This window comes from Tiliqua scincoides, chromosome 1, assembly GCF_035046505.1.
Source record: "Tiliqua scincoides isolate rTilSci1 chromosome 1, rTilSci1.hap2, whole genome shotgun sequence".
NCBI classification, from domain to species: Eukaryota; Metazoa; Chordata; class Lepidosauria; order Squamata; family Scincidae; genus Tiliqua; species Tiliqua scincoides.
The window spans coordinates 4,593,577-4,611,183 of NC_089821.1; the positions used below are offsets into that span (position 1 = coordinate 4,593,577).

A 17,607-nucleotide genomic window follows, 5' to 3' on the forward strand; every position below is an offset into this window, starting at 1 on the left:
ATGACTGAAATAGAAGAACTTTAAACTGGGCACTGGGACGGCTGAAAATCTCACTGATTCTTTTGGGGGGGGGGGTGTTATTGCAGGCAGACTACAGAGTAAGCTCCATTGACCATTATGGGACTTACTTCTGAGTAGAAATGCATAGGCTGAGTAGACATGCTCACAGGCTGCAATTCTACCCACACTTTCCTGAGAGTAAGCCCCATTGACCACTATGGGACTTACTTCAGAGTAGATACACTTGGTAGAACAGGACTGGCTCCCCACTTATTTAATTACCTTTAATTTAATTACCTTATTTGTCACCTCTGGTCATGACATCATTCTGGTGGGTCCTTACAGATTTATTTTAATTTAATTATTTATAATTATTTATTTTAATTTGCTTGATGATGTCACTTCTGGCCATGACATCACTTCCAATGGGTCCTGGACAGATTGTCATTCTAAAAAGTGGGTCCCAGTGCTAAAAGTTTGAGAACTGCTGCAATAAGGTGTTAGTGAGTTGACAAGGGGTGTGTATGTGTGAGACTCTACAAGTTTTCAGAATCACTAAAATCAGAATTTGGAGGAATAATCCCATCCCATCACGCATCATTCAATGCGCAATATCATGCAGAATGCAATGAAACAAACCACATTCAATATCTGTGTTCTAACAAAAGATGCAGCCAAAAAACCAGTGGGGGTGGGGTGATGGTACATCACCATGCCCTCCACCTGGGGCGTTGCCCCGCCCACTGCATGGGGCGATGCGCAGGTCTCCTGCACCGGGTGACACAAATCCTAGTGATGCCACTGGTTAAAAGCATGTACATAATAGCCAAGTGTTTCTCAAACTGTGGCTCAGAACCCACTAGGTGAGTCGCAACCCAATTTCAAGTGGGTCCCCATTCATTTCCATATTTTATTTTTAATATATTAGACTTGATGCTACCATGGTATGTGACTGCATCTGGGGAAATGTTATAATAATAATAATAACAGGTATTTATATACCGCCTTTCTTGGTCTTTATTCAAGACTTTATTCAAGGTGGTTCACATAGGCAGGCTTTATTAAATCCCTTATTAAATAGGGATTTTTACAATTTCAAAGAAGGTTCTTTCTTTCAAGAACGACTACATTCAAGGTGTTTCATTCCGATCTGGCTTCACATTCTGGCCTCCATCCTCCCACGCTCAGAGCAGATGGAATTGCTCGGCTTCAGCTTGTCAGCTGCTTCAAGGTCGCACGGTGCCGGTGGCCTCGAACTGGCGACCTTGTGGATGTTATCTTCAGGCAGACGGAGGCTCTACCCTCTAGACCAGACCTCCTGCCCAATGTTACAGATCTGTACTTTTAACAGGCTCCTATGTAGATGCTTTTAACAATGATAGTAAGTGGGACTTACTCCTGGGTAGGTGTGGGAAGGATTTCAGCCTAGGATTATTAAAAAATTTTCCTGCCTGATGATGTCACCTCTGGGCATGACATCATTCTGGTGGGTCCTAACAGATTCTCATTCTAATAAGTGGGTCCCAGTGTGTGATAACCACTGTAATAGGCTATTAAAATTATAGATCTGTAATATTTCCCCAAATGCAGTTACATGCCATGGGAGTATCAAGTCTACTATATTAAAACTAAAATATTTAAATGAATGGGACCCACCTGAAATTGGTTCATGGCCCCACCTAGTGGATCCCAACCCACAGTTTGAGAAACACTGGTCTACAAGATACCTTGTATGTGGATACTTATTTATTGAAGAGTCTGCTTTAATTCTACCAGAACTTTATCCACAGTGTGGCAAGCTGAACACTCCCCTCCAGCTGAGAAAAAGTTACTTATTGAATTTTTTCCCATCATGCATTTATTAAAAGCATAGGAGCTGGGGGGGATGGCATTCTAATGTTGATAAATCAGTACAGTTTATCTCTTGGGAAAATCCAGTAGATCTTGATGTAGGAGATCATGATATAGCAGCTACATCCATCCCTATTGTGACATTACAAAACTGTGCAAAAGCAACTAATACAATTTGGATGGATAGTGAAATTCTTCTTCTTCCTGTTTCCCTTCATACTATAACTATTTTATACTGACTACATCTTTTTGTTATCCTTCTGTTTAATATTCACAGTAACAGAAAGAGAAAGAAAAGCACTTTTGATGATATTAAAATGCCAGTGTAAAAATGCACTTTCTAGCCTGAGATGCTTCTTAAGCCATGGTTGTCCTCAGTGAAGTTTGCATAAATGCAGTTTAAACAACCAGACCTTGAATGATTCAGAACAAAAAGGGGTTAAGTATGGGCTGGTCTGCATTAGTGGCACCTGGAGATTTCATACACACTATTGGATATAGTTTCATTCACACATGAGGACAACTAAGGTATCTGGCCAGCAGTAGTGACCCACAACTTTTGCACAGTGGTTTAGTAGACCGTCTCCTGTTTTCTATTGACTGTCTGCTTCCCTAAACCCTGCCTTCCAAATCTTGGAAGTATGCCATAGTTTGAGTTCTTGGTTGATAGCTCTGCTTTGGGTCAGAGATCAATGAAAACTGCCACAGTACTCTTCTGCAATTGTTTTGTGTCCATTCTAATCAGAAAAGTTTGCTCTGGCATTCTTCAGGAAACTTTATTCCATAATATCAAATGTGAAATGAGATGCTTTACCTCTCTTTAAAAAAAAATGTTGAGAAAAATAAAATATTCTTTCTCAATGCTGATAAAACTATAAAGCTTAAAACTGTATTACAAGTCTAATCATGAAGCAACGCTGGCACGCAGCCTATGTCTTATTAGGCTAAATGCATATTCATTAAGAATTTGAAAGTGTTAGCTTATTTGGTTGTTTCATTTAGTTATTTTTTTTCTCCTCCGAAAGCCAAAAGAAAAACAGCACCTGGATGGCTATTAAGGGCCCAATCCTATCCAACTTTCCAGCACAGGTGCAGCCAAATTGCAGCCCGATGGTAAAGGAACAAATGTTCCCATACCTTGAAGAGGCCTCTGGAACTGTCCTCTGGAACCTGGAGGCCTCTGGAACCTTGAGGAGGCCTCTGAAACACCACAGGATGCAGTTCATTGGCACAGCTGCACTAGCCCTGGAAAATGGGATAGGACTGGGCCCCAAGTCTGATCAAAACTTTATGAAAAGGGTGAGACTAGTGAAGCAAGCAGAGTATTGCATTAACGGAGGCAAGTTACTACAAAATGAGGGCTGACTTCACACCAAGTAGGATTCCGTGGTTGTTCAGGCTGCGATTTTTTCTGGCCATCTATTTCTCTTTTTAAAAGTGCTGAATGTATCCTACAAATATTTTTACTATAGAAGAAAGGATTTAGATCAGCAAAGAAATCTGTCGCAATCTTTTGCTTTTATTTAGTTTTTAAGTTGTAGACATCATCACTGTTCTTTGACCATGTCAATAGCTGTTTCGGATGTGCTGCTGCTATAATCACTGGATGAGGCTTCAGAACTACTTCATATTCTAAGTTAAATCTAGTTTAGTTACTTCTGGAAATCAAGTGTTAGTTCTGCACATCCCCACGGAGCAGGAATGAAAGTAATATACTCGTGATCTTTAAAACATTAGTTAGATTCCTCTTCATACAATGCATCACACCCGCATCCCTTTGTAGAGGAGACACTATGGAATACCCAGGCCAAGCGTGATGTTCAGAAAGATCTGAGGAATAAGTACACTGTGTGGCAAAGTTCTTGTTACCAAAATAATTCGTAAAATTTCATATAAATCACTGAGTGAAGGCCTCCAGAAACAGGCAAGGACCATGGGAAAGGGATGCGCATCATTCAGCAATGCTACACATGTGTGCGGAATATGGAAAGTACTTTTTCGCGCATGCGCTCACACACACCAATGTCAGTATTGCCTGCAAAACAATATTGGGGTAGGGGGGCTGGTGTGCTGTAGATGCATAATGAAAGTGGAATATAGTACCAACATATCAATTCCTTCGGTGTAACTGATGCAACCTTTGGCCCTGGGTGTGACAAAGTTGTAAAGAAGGAAACTGGGATAGTCAACACACCTGGATAAAGTTACTTTATTTCTAGGTTTTTCCTGTACGCATCACATTACATTGTTTGATTATTATCTCGATTAACAGATCTTATACTTTCTTGCGCCTTTTTACATGTACTTCCAGTCGTTACATATTCATAACTCTTAGTGGATTTGACATTAAAGTAGACAGTCTCAGCATTGTTGGGTGAATTATTTAAAATCAAAGTAACACACTGACTCTTAATTATTTTAAGTAATAGCAAACACAAGTTAGAACACCACCTTAGGGCCAAACTGGATTTTCTAAAATGCTGCCATTCTCTGCCTCTTCACTCTCTCTTCCTCAGACCAGTTAATACAAACAAAGTATGGTATAAAGTCATGCTGCTAAGCATCTTCCAATCCCCCCAGCCAAAGGTATGATGTAATGGCAGCAAGAGGGCCAGCATGATGATGGCACAGCACTTATTGTTGGCATTAGATGTTACAAGGAAGAAAAAGCAAACACAGTTGAGCAGCAGCAGGAAGAGCTGCAAAATGTCAGGTTTGGTCTTACATACAATAAATGTTTACCTTATCGTTAAAGAAGCGAACAGCCTTTCTATTTTTACCAACACACATTTATTATTTTCCTATTAAAGGCCACTGTTTATGAGTACTTTTTTTCCATTCTTTATCATCAAAAAGCAGCTGGCTCCCATTTTGAGGCAAACCAATTTCATAGGCTTAGCCTTACTACATTCAGATTAAGGAAATATACCAATAAGGACAAGAATTAACAACATCTATTTCAGTGGCAATGCATGAGTAGCCATTTCTGGGCCTGCAGCACAAAATTTTGTGAAGACTAATGTAATATTTCAAGAGCTGCAGAGGATTCACAGTCTGAACCCGGTTTCATAATTTGCACAATAGATTTTCTTACCTGCAAGGAAATGTTCTGCTCTCTTTCTTGCACCTCCAAAGCAACATGTGCTTTTGAAATGGTTGCATTAAAAATATATAAGGGCCCAGTCCCATCCAACTTTCCAGCACTGATGCAGCCATGGGGCGTGTGCTGCACCCTGTGATGGGGGGGCAGACATGTTCAAGGTGAGGTAATGCATTGCAGCTGCATCAGTGCTGGAATGTTGGATTGGACTGTGTCCTGAGTGAAGCAATTTATTTTCGAAATTGGCAGAAGGTGTGTTTGGTGACATTATAGACACTAGCCAATCAGTGGAATATGCTGGTTAGACAATCCTTTACACATTCATTTTATGCGGGTTTGCATACGCATCAAAAGATGCAATAGATTCAAAAGATTCATCCAGCCAATCCAATAGGGTCTTGATGAATATCATAGACCAGTGTTTCTCAAACTGTGGGTCGGGACCCATTAGGTGGGTCACGAGCCAATTTCAGGTGGGTCCCCATTCATTTCCATATTTTATTTTTAATATATTAGTCTTGATTCTACCATGTATGTGACTGCCTCTGGGGTAATGTTACAGCTCTGTACTTTTAACAAGCTACTATGTATGTGCTTTTAACAGTGATAGTAATTGAAACTTACTCCTGGGTAAGTATGGGTAGGATTGCAGCCTAGGATTGTTAAAAATGTTCCTGCTTGATGATGCCACTTCCGGTCATGACATCACTTCCGGTGGGTCACAACCGATTCTCATTCTAAAAAGTGGGCCCCAGTGCTACAACTGTGAGAACCACTGTATTGACCAGGAGTCTCCAAACCCTGGCCCAGGGGCCAGATGCGGCCTGTGGCAAGCCTCTATCCAGCCCACAGACAGCCTCTTGTCCCCTGAAAGCCCCTGGCCCACTTTGCCGAACATGACTGGAGCTGTGCTCTGGTTGCATCTGGAGGGTGTTCTAAGGGCCAGAGAGGTTGAATGAATGAGCCCATTCCTTCATTTATTCACACATCTAAGTTCCAGCTCTAACTTACTTATATAAATTTTATAATTAAATTTTTTTCCCAGCTCTCAGAACCGTGCCAGACATTTGATGCAGCCCGCTGGTCAAAAAGTTTGGAGACCCCTGGTATAGAGCAATGGTTCCCAGGCTCTTTGCCCTAGAAGCTGCTGCCCAATGCTGCCAGGGGGTGTGGCTATCATGGTGAGCAGGCAGCAGGGCACCCCCCAGTAGCAGCTTGTTGAACCCTTGATGCCCAGAGCCTCATCTGCCCCGTCTGGCTCATGACCCACTGGTGGGTCCGGGACCCACAGTTTGGGAACGGCTGTAGGATGATGAGCGCAACTACAGTGGGTGGAGCCCGGAATCTCTGCACCTGGGCAGGGAAGTGCTGGCTGGAGGAGAGGGCGAGCGGAGCTGGTTCCTGCGCAGGCCTGCTGGGGGCCGGCTCTTCCCGGCAGAGGCGCAGGAGGAGAGCGGCGTGCAGGGAGGCCCTTCTCCTGGCCGCTCCCCGCCAGCTCGGCCTCGGGAGCGCAGAGGGCGGCGCGTCCCTCCCGGAGGCGGTGCCGCGGAGGAGGGTCTCCATGGCCGGCTCCGGCAGCGCAGCCTCGCCGCTGGCGCGCGCGCTCCTCCAGCAGTGCCTGTCGGCCCGGCTGCAGGTGAAGCCCCCCGAGCCGGGCTCCGAGGCGCGCTGGGTGCAGGTGAGCTCCCGCCGGGGCAGCCGCTTCCTCTTCCCGGCTTTGCAAGGCGGAGCGTCTCCCTGGCCCGATCGGGGCTCCAGGGACAGGCTGCGCGCTGGGGGCTCCTCGCGGCCCCTCCTCAAGTAGTGCTCCAGGACGGGCATGTGGACGGGAGGGAGGGCAGGTGAGGCAGAGCCTCCCCGCTGGAGCCTTTCCAAGTGCGCTGCCCTCGTGGGAGGTGTGCAAGCACTCGGTGCCCTTTTCCAAGGACGCTGGTGAGGAGGCTCTGCCACACCTGCTTCCCCACCCCGAACCTCAAAGGCGATGCACTTCTCAAAGGACTCTGGAAGGGAGGCTGTGTCTCACCTGCCTCCCCACCCACTGCACATCTCTGGTCCAGGGGTGGGGGGAACCATGTGGGTTCTGAGTGCCTGTACATCTGACAGGGCAGCAGTGCTTCTTGGAGGGCTCTGGTGGAGAGGCTCTGACTCACCTGCTTCCCCTCCCCACCCGACCCCCACACATCCCTGCAGTATACTAATTGTATACTAATAGTATACTAACCCCTACTAATTGGGTAAGAGGCACTTTTTCAAGTGGGTGCTCCTTTTTTTAGCAGGGGGAGAGTAACTGGCCCACCTCACCCCAGCACTGTCTGTTCTAGTGGCTCTCTGCTGGTATTCATTTGCATCTTTTTAGATTGTGAGCCCTTTTGGGACAGGGAGCCATTTAGTTATTTGATTTTTCTCTGTAAACCGCTTTGTGAACTTTTAGTTGAAAAGCGGTATATAAATACTGTTAATAATAATAATAATAAATACTACCAGTACTTGTCATGCCAGGGTGAAACCTGAACACATTTTTAGGACAGAGTCCTGTGTTCTGCATTAAGAAAATGCTTCAAAGGCAATTTAAGCCTTGTGCATGAAAATGCAGGGACAGTACAGTCTTATATTTGTCTACTCAGACGTAAGCTCCATTGAGTTCAGTGGGACTTACTCCCATCTAAGTGTGTATAGACCTGCAGTCCAAGAGACTGAAGAGTGAGTGATGAAGCTTCTGGTTTAAAAGCCACAATTTCACTTGTTGGCATTGGGCATATCACAGACTCTCAGCATATGGAATTACAGAGATAGTTATACTGAATATTACTGAATATACTGAATAGGCCCATAGCCAGGGAGACAGACCAGGGACACACTACACTTGCTCCCAGTGTGGAAGGGATTGTCACTCCCGGTTTGGCCTTTTCAGCCACACTAGATGCTGTGCCAGAACCACCTTTCAGAGCGCGATACCAGAGTCTTTTGAGACTGAAGGTTGCCAATACAATATACTGAATATTACAATGAACTGTGGAAAAGTGTTGAATATGTTAAGTTGTTTAATGGCATAAATGCCAAGTGATGTAATTCTTGCAATAATTCCGTACAGTAGTAAAATACTGTACTGTGATCATCAACAAATGATCCAGAATCATCCAAAAATGGGTTAAGGGCACTCACAGTGCAACCTTCTGCATATCTACTCAGAAGTAAATCCCACTCTGTTCAGTAGGACTTACTCCCATAACAGTTTTTTATGGAAGCCCACATAATGCTTTGAGATAACCAGCAAGTGCTGTAGTTGTAGGCCTCTGGGCTGCATTTTTCAATCCATGCCATTTTTCAGTTGATGTACAAAAAATGGCTTTTTTTGGCACAATTTTTCTAATAGTATATCATTTATATAATTTTATATATAAATAATAGTATATATATTTAAATATTTAAATAATAATATTATATAAAAATATATATAATTTTAGAAACATTTTGCTGACTCTCCTGTGACTACATTTCAGACCTGTGTATGCAAAAACACACACACACACACACACACACACACAAAACTAGATAGCTATTTGTTCAAGAAATATAGAGTTGTATCCTAACAAACTTACAGCACTATCCTAAGGCTCCCTTGAGCCAATGCAGTTGTCCCCGTGCTGGCTCAGAGTTTCATAAATATGCCATAATAATAATACAGGTATTTATATACTGCCTTTCTTGGTTGTCAGATTTCTCCTCAGACTTTATTCAAGGCAGGCTATCCTAAATCCCCGTAGGGATTTTTACAATTGAAAGAAGGTTTTATCTTTCAAGAGCCACAACAATTCAGATGTTTCATTCTGATCTGGCCTCCATCCTCCCACGCTCAGAGCAGATGGAATAGCTCGGCTCAGCTTGCCAGCTGCTTCAAGGTCGCACGGTGCTAGTGGCCTCAAACTGGCGACCTGTGGATGTTATCTTCAGGCAAAGGGAGGCTCTACCCTCTAGAGCAGGGGTGCTCAAACTTTCAACTTTAGGGATGCTGGACCTTTAACAAGTGTATAGAAGTGAGAATTTCAGCAGGTGTAACTTGTCATCCCACAGATGACAAGCTGCACCTGCTGAAATTATCTCTCCTACACAATTTTATAGGTCCAGGATCCCTAAAATTGAAAGTCTGAGCACCCTTGCTCTAGACCAGACCTCCTGCGGCTACTCAAGAGCCAGCTGGGCCAGCATGAAGACCCATGCTGGCTTGGCAGCACCACATCGCATCCCTGTGCCAGCCAGCACAGGTACGATTGCACTGGGCAGCACAGGCTGGGAGAGGGTGGTGGGAGCGTGTGTTGGAGGTGAGGAGGGGGCATTGTTGGCAGGGGAGGGTGGAATTGGGATGATCTGGCCTGAGAGGAAGGTGGGATCAGTGGCAGCAGGGCAGCTACATTTAAACCCCAGCTCTGTAAGAAGCTTCTTGGATTTCTGCCAGCAATATAGCTTGCATGGATCTGAGCAGCCCCATAGGGATGGCTGGGGCTTTATCTGGGTTAAGGGGAAAAATATCCCTTCAACCGCCATGTGGACTCACTGCACCAGTGCAGTTAAGGATTGAGCTATCATTCCTTATTGCAATCCTAACCACACTTTCCTGAGAGTAAGCCCCATTGAACAAAATAGGACTTGCTTATGAGTAGACCAGGTTAGGATTGTGCCCTTAGAGAGCCAAGTTACAGCCCTATCCTATCTGCACTTTCCTGGGAGTAAGCCCCATTGAATCTTATGGGGACTTACTTCTGAGTAGACATGCATAGGATTGGGCTCTTTGTTGGATTAACACAAGATTTAGGAATCCTAAAACTGCAATCCTAAACACACGTGCTAAGGAGTAAGCCCCAGTGAACACTGAACAAACATGCATAGGATTGCTAAGAAACATTCCTCTGATAGAACCCAAAGAATATGGAAACAATAGTTTCTCACAGAGGCTGTTGCTTTTAAAAGCATGACATTTGGGATGCAGTAAAATGTATATTCTGTGTAGAAAAATTGTTCATTTTATTCCAAAGGGCTCTTAAAGGATTTCCTAACCCTGAAAGAAATGGAGCATGTGACCTTTTTTGACTATGGTGACATTTTATTTCAGCATGCCAGCAACTGAAAAATTGCCTTTGTTTTAGTCAAAATATTTTCATTGCTGTGAAATGTGTACTGTGTACTGAAGTGTACAAGTGTACTGAAATGTGTGGTTTCACAAATTAAGTGAGGTTTCATGCACAGAGCAAATTGGTCTGCTCAGTTATAGAGAAATACTGTGCAGCTATATGGTGGTATAAATATATTTCTTTGTTGGTTTGTGTAGATTGAACGAGGACTTATTATTTACATCTGTTTCTTCAAAGGGACCACGGAGGAAATTGTTCCAAAAATGGGTAAGTTTTTAGATGAAATAGTCTTAAAGCAGGTGATTTGAAAACAACAGTGCTAAAATAAAATACACACAGAGCAGCTGTTAAACCTAGCATAAGATAAGTTGTAAGAAAATTACAGGATTTCATGTAATGAAGTTTTGTAATTAGATGCTTTGATACAATGAAAACTGCTGGGGGGAATTATACCGAGCGAGTATTTCATTCATTCAGAGTCCTGCTGCATGCAAGTTAAATACACTTTTTAATTAACTTGCTCTTATTAAGATGGCTGTTAATAAACTTGTTGAGGCAGAATGTATTATTAATATAGTGCCATATTTAGCCTTAGAGTTGAGGCACTATTGAAGGAAGAGGATTTTTTTTACCTTTTCTGTTTATACTTGGGGTGAAATGCAGATTCTAATCATCCATTAGTGATTGTAAGCATGAACCTGGGAAAAGAGAAGAAATTGCTATTCCAGAATAGTTAGTGTAAGTTAGTATATGTGGATCATCTTGGCTCTGTAAACTGTCTTGTGAATGTTTTTTGTTGAATGTTGGTATATAAATGTTCTAAACTATACTGGGTAATAGTCCCTTGGCAGGCCATTCCAGTGTAGTGCATAGGGCAGTGGTTCCCAAACTGTTTAGCACCAGGACCCAATTTTTAGAATGACAATCTTTTGGGACCCACCTCAAGTGATGTCATTAACCTGGAAATGACATCATGGCCAGAAATAACATCAGTTTAGGTCTGAAACCTAAGCTGTGATCAGCCAAAGGTCCCTTTACACATCGCGCTTATGCTGTTATTTTGCATAGCTCAGAATTAAAACATTCCAGTTCGGAAGTCAAAGCAGAATGCAGACTTGGATCCTTCTCCAACCAGACAGTCCTCCCCCCTTTCAAGCATCCCATCTTTCCACCTATTCAAGGCAAAGCATCATGCCTCTCTCCCACCAAGAGTGTGCTCTGCCCAGCAGCTTTGTACCCTGTATTTTCAGCTCTGTATTTTCAATGGTGGCTGAGGTATGTGCTAAGCAACCCACCTTAAATTGGTTCACGACTCACCTAGTGGGCCCAAAACCACAGTTTGAAAAACACTGGCCGAGGATATGGGCAGAAAGGCCCAGATTTAGGGCCCAATCCTATCCAGCACAGGAATGGCAGTTCCAAACGACCAACACACTCCCTGATCTTGTGTTGGATTCAACCCCTTACCCCGAATAAAGCCCCAGCCTGCTCAATGGGGCTTCTCAAGTAAATGCCAGTTATTACACTGGCACAGACTCGAGAAGCCCCATGTCAGACTTTTGAGCTCGACAAAGGGCATAGAATTTGGTGGAGGAGGTCTCTGTCGGTCCCAACCGCCTCCTGGAGGTGTTGCCCCCCATTCTGCCCTCCCCCTGCACACTCAGCTTTTACCTGCCAGCAGCCAGGGATCGATCTGTGGTGTTGACAGAGTGGTGTAGGCCTCCCCATCACTGGAGCTGCAGCACCAGCAGTAGGGCAGCCTCGGATGGGGCTGCCCAATTCCTTCATAGCTATGAAACTTGCTGGAGATCTTAAGAATTTACTCAGCATAATTTACAAGATAATTTACTGCAAGGCTGCAATAAAGTAAGAATAGAATAAAGGAGTAGTTCTCAAACTGGGGTGTCGCGACGCCTCACCCTGAGGGCCCTGGACTCTGCCCCCTTAAGGGGCTGGGGAAGGCAGCGACACAATCCCCAGGATCACTAAGGGGGGGGCGCAGGGGCTGGCATGTACTTACCAGTCTCTGCAGCAGCCTTCTGGGGGTGCGGGGAGCCCTGCGTGACCCTCCACAGGGCTCCTCGAGCTTTAGAAATTGAAAGTGGTTTAAGGTTTAGAAAACCTTTGTTTTCTGAAGATTGGGGAGCCCTGCGGAGAGTCGCATAGGGCTCCCCTCACTCCCAGGAGGCTGCTGTAGGGACTGGTAAGAACATGGCAGCCCTTGTACCCCCTTTGGCAACACGATCCTGGGGATCGCGTCGCTGCCTTACCTGCTCTCCTGTACACATTTACAGTGGTTCTGGGAGATTGAGAACCTCTGGAATAAAGTGCAATAAAGTAAGAATACAGTACATTGGCCCTGAGCCCTCAAATGCTGAAAATTAAATTGTGTTTTTCCTTTCTGTCACTGGCACTTTTCAGATGAATTGTTGGGTTTACCATAAAGGGGCTTCATATGTGATAGCAGGCCAATTAAGAGAGCACATTTCAGGCTTGCATGTCACCCCTCTTCTTTGTGTTAGGCACATTCACTATACATAAGTGAATCTTCAGTTAGGGTTCACTTAGTAGTTGGTTATGTTGAATCTGCTGTTCTAGTTGTTAGTTTTATCTACTGTGTTTGTTACTCAATAGAATACCAAGTGATAAACCCAGCACAGCTTAGAAGGATTAGAGTTGCACATGTATTTCAAAAAAAACATTATATCAGGTAGCCAGTAGAGGGAGCTGATAGACAGGTAAATTTATTTCTCTTGGGCTGATGTGGAAGAGGCTGGGCATTTAAATTTCCAAATAATTGAAACAATTTATAGCTCTACAATTCATTGTGTGAGATGTCTTGACTTCTGTCATCATGGGTAGAATTTAACATGCCTCTTTGTTGAGGTCCAACAATTTAAAGACCTGCTAATACTAATCTCTTTATGTTTGCAGTAAATACACTCCTGAATGTGAAGTTAAGTGAGACTGAAGGTGGCAAATACGTTTCCATTCTGGATTTGCCAGGCAGTATATTAATAATACCTCAGGCCACCCTGGGTGGTAAATTGAAGGGAAGAAACATGCAATATCATGCCAACATTGAAAAGGAAAGAGGGAATGTCCTGTATTCCCTGTTGGTGACTCTGTGTGAAAGAGAATTGATGGCCAATGCCAAATGTTCCGAGGCGGGTGTTGTTCTGAAGCATGGCACATATGGAAACCGGCAGGTCTTGAAAGTGGACACAAATGGACCTTTCACTCATATGATTGAGTTTTGAAAAAGGAGCTGTTTTCTCTGGAACATGCTGGCCAGTCAAAATTGCACTGTTGTGCCAGCAGGTAACGAGATCCTTAAATTGCTCAGAATGTTTGGAAGCAAAGAACTTCAGTAAAATGATACCCAGCTGAATACACTGAATTATTCAGTTGGTCTCAAATGTCTCCTGCCTTTCTGTATATCTTGGGGTAAATCTGTGGTTGCCAACCTTTGATAAAAATAGGCTTATGAGCAGAATTCTGTTTTTGTCCACAAGTCTGTTCGGCCAAGCCCCTAATTTGGACCCCTTTCCTTCCTGCCCTGATGCTCACTTGTTATAGCATCCTGACTCCATATTACACATACATAGTTAGGAATCAATATCTTCTTAAAAACAACCCCACCCTAAAAGATAAGAGTTGATCTTCTCTTAACCAGTAACCCTAAAATGGAAAACCAGAATCACATATAACTGATTTATTGTGACAAAAAGAAGTTGGAAATGAAATCCGTACAAAGTTGACTATTCTTTTCACCGCTCTGAGTGGCATACACTTAACCGCCAGTAATCATCATATGCAGTAGGCATTTCTCCATCAATCTGCCATGACGTATAGCCCCATTCTATCTTAAATTCCCATGTAACAATGCAGTGGCGCTAGCACAGCTTCCACTACATCCCATTGGGGATTTTCAGCTGCTGGAGGTCTCCCTTGGGCTACGAGGACATTAGTCCCCTTGCCCCGGGGTAAACCCCAGCAGCTGCTGTAGGGCAACTCAGATCTGTGCCAGCTCAATCACTGGCACAAGTCCATATTGTTCTGTGAAGGTGGATCAGAACTGGGAAGGGGCTTGGGATTTGGCACACAGGGCCACTGATCCCGCCCCCTTCCTGGGCCTGAGCCACCTTCCTCATTGCCCACATCACTGCCCATTCCAACCCCCCCCCCACATTCTGTCCTTCCCTGCTCTGTTCAACTTCTCTTCGCCTCCAATCCCCTGCATAGGGTTACCTGCTCCAACCTTGCTGGTGTGGGCCTTGCTGGTCATTTTGTCTTGCTGGTGTATGGGAAGCCTCTGTGCTCATCTAAGGATGCTGCTTTATGACAGCCATAAAGCAGCCTCTGCTGGTGCAACATTAGGTGGAGAGGGCAAAAGAAACTGCATTGGGGCAAAAGAAACTGGATATTTAGCATAACAAAGATCAAGGGATGAGAAGCATTCACAGACTCATAACTTCCTGCCACACCTTGCCATATCTCTTCAAAATTCATTCTTTTTTGAGTCAGTGGAAGAGCAGGTCTTGAAACTTATCCAAATACAGAAGAGTCCAACAGTCATTGAGATTAGATGCAAGAGAAAGAAGGGATGGAGATTCTCTTAGATGGCCAGAAGAACAGGACTAAGAGACCACTGTGTCCCCTGATGCAGTCCAGCTGCCTTCCTGATTCTCAAGTGTAAGTCATCAGGTTAAGGAGATGAGCATTACACATCCAGCAGCACTGTTGGCTTTGGAAATAAAATACTGTCCATCAGGCCAACAAGCATTTTCATAAATTAACTGTACTGAATCTTCCCATTTGTGTTTTGTTCTTCATATGTTGTGGAAGGCTTCTGTCTGGGTTGGAATTGAGAAATGAGGTATTCAAAGGGACTCTTCATTACAGAAAACGAGTGCCTGCACACCCTCTCTGTTATGTAGTACTTTTAATTTCAATTTTATAGACCCATAGGTTGTTTGAGTATGGGCTCCCAACTCTAGTTTTCCATTTTCTATTCTGATAGTTACACAATGGCCATGGTTCCCAGACTTTTTCGACTGGTAGCTCCCTTGACCTACTGGGCCATTGGCCACAGCTCCCCAGTTGGGGCCCAATCCTATCCAACTTTCCAGCTCCAGTGTAGCCACAATGCAGCCCCATGGTAAGGGAACACATGTTCCAAACCTTTAAAAGGCTCCAGTGACTACCCCTCCCAGACAGGATATAGCCTATATCCCAGTGGCACCATTTCACCAGCATTGGATGGGATTGGGCCCTTGGGCTACAATCCTATACAGGTATAGAGTGGCAGGTTTTTCATGTGGATTTCACGGCTCCCCTAGTTGGTTTCCATGGTACCCCAGGGAACCACAGCTCAGTTTGGGAACCACTGCAAAATGGCCTTGCCTACCCCCTAGACCACAGAATTCTCTTGAAAATATGAAAAATCATGTAAATTACATTATCTAAGAAAGACTTCAATCGCATATATGCTTATCTGGGAGTAAGTCCCATTGAATTAAGTGAGTAAACATGCCTAGGATTCCACTGAAATAGCATGTATATAACTTTTACTATTTGACAGCTCTGAATTTCACTGTTGTATTTTATACACATTTTTTAATAGTCTTTGGATATCTGTCATAGTGAATCCTCTTATATCATCACATACTAAAACTGTGAATGTAAGGAACTTAAGGCTATTGAGATTGCAACATATTTTGGATTACTGATGAAGAGGAAAGGGTACTGAGGAGACCTTAATAATTGGGAAGGTGGCCTCATCTGCACCGTACTTAACACTTGTTTATTGCTATGTGAGAATAATGCATTTTTAAAACAGTAGACATGCCATGTTTCAAGGCAGAGGGAGATAAATGTATTTAAAGTCACCATAATTGTCTCTCCTTATTCAAACTTGTTCAAACTAGATAGAAGTTCTTTTTAACTAGATTATTATATTATATTGGGTAATATTTATAATTTTATAAATTATAATATAATTTATATATATTATATAGGGTAATTTCACACTTCATTTTCAAATTGCAGTTTATAATTATTGTACAGTGGTTTAGAACTAATACGGGAGGTATAATACCTACTTAGAAACAGTTTTGCAGATATGTAAATCACTGTTGTCTAGTGCAGTTATATTGCTGACTTTCTACAAACACAAAAGAGAGAATATTTGCTCTAGGGAAATAAGTCAATTTGTCAGAACTGGCTCCTGTTTTCCAAACTAGTTTGCAAGGAGCCAGTGTTACATTTGTGCCAAACACTGTACATTGATGACTGTGTATAACAATTATTACAATTTTTTTCTCTCTCTAATGCTTTAAGGGCCTTCTTTTCCAAGTAATATTAAAACCAGCTTTACTTGGTAGAGGGAATTTAATTATTAGAGAGTAATAAAAACAGATGTGAGGAATTTCTAATAGTAGTGACTTACTACTATGAGTAATTAACCTACCCAAGTGCCATGTTCATGGATGACATTATATAAATGAGAAATACTTTAGATTTACTATCAGAGAGAGAGTGAGAACTATGGACTATGTCAACCTTTTGTGCCAAGGTACAAGCCATAACAAGATACCAGTTTTATTGCATTAGTCAATAAAAATGTCTATAATACTTAGGCTGCAATCCTATCTACTGTTTCCTGGGAGTAAACCACATTGACTATATGGGACTTACTTCTGAATAGACAGGCATAGGCTTGGGTCTGAGTACAATAATTCTTCAAATACATATACCGTACCATGGCTGTAGAGATCAACACCATTCATAGGTAAATAGTGAAAATTAGCAAACCAGTAAAAAACTACAATTGTTAGAAAAGTATAATGCAGTCAGTAAAAATTGAACAAATTAATAAAAACATTTCCAAATTATTTGGCATCATCCACCTCCACATCATCCACATCCACCCCACCAGCATGTGGGCCCCAGACTCTGCCTCCTTAAGGGGCGGGGGGGGGGAAGGCATCAATGCAATCCCCAGGATCCATTGCTAAGGGGGCACAAGGTCATCTAACCCAACCCCGTCGGTAGCAGGTAATCGTGCAGGTGCCTGCTAAACCTCTGCCTGAAGATCTATAGTGAACTACCTCCCTTGGCAATCTGTTCCACTGCCAAACCTTACTGTCAAGAGTTTCTTTCTAATATCGAAATTAAGATAAAGGTGGTGCCTTTGTATCCACAGAGGATCTGTCTCTGGACCCCCTGAGGATAACAAAAACCATGGATAATCAAATCTGTAGTTTTTGGCCCACCTAAGCTCTGAATACGACTGGAGCCTTTCTGAACCCTGAAGCTCAGAATGCCATCTGGAGCCTTTTTAAGGCGACTTCTGGTTTCGCCAAATACCAGAAGCCTTGGGGAGGCAGCACACAGCCTCTCCGAGGCTCAGAAAACCTCTCAGACGTAACCAGAACAAGGTTCCGGTCACGTCTGGAAGGTCTGCAGAGGGGCGATCCAGGGGTTCAGCTTCTGTGATAAGGCAAATTGGCTGATGCCAAACCTGTG

At 43.4% G+C, this 17,607-nt stretch overlaps 1 protein-coding gene across 1 annotated transcript; it reads left to right on the top strand.

Annotated features, from left to right (window-relative positions):
• The first annotated feature begins 6,504 nt into the window (after window positions 1-6,504).
• Window positions 6,505-17,601, top strand: DTD2 (D-aminoacyl-tRNA deacylase 2). The gene is made up of 3 exons (XM_066634428.1): window positions 6,505-6,629; window positions 10,275-10,344; window positions 13,012-17,601. The coding sequence occupies exons 1-3, from the start codon at window positions 6,513-6,515 to the stop codon at window positions 13,335-13,337; spliced, it is 513 nt and encodes a 170-aa protein (XP_066490525.1). The 5' UTR covers window positions 6,505-6,512; the 3' UTR covers window positions 13,338-17,601.
• Window positions 17,602-17,607: the final 6 nt, after the last annotated feature.

Coding starts and splice junctions, on each gene's coding strand:
- DTD2 (XM_066634428.1), top strand. CDS start 6,513: ATGGCCGGCTCCGGCAGCGCAGCCTCGCCGCTGGCGCGCGCGCTCCTC. Junction 6,630..10,274: donor CCGAGGCGCGCTGGGTGCAG/GTGAGCTCCCGC, acceptor TGGTTTGTGTAG/ATTGAACGAGGACTTATTAT. Junction 10,345..13,011: donor GGAAATTGTTCCAAAAATGG/GTAAGTTTTTAG, acceptor TTATGTTTGCAG/TAAATACACTCCTGAATGTG.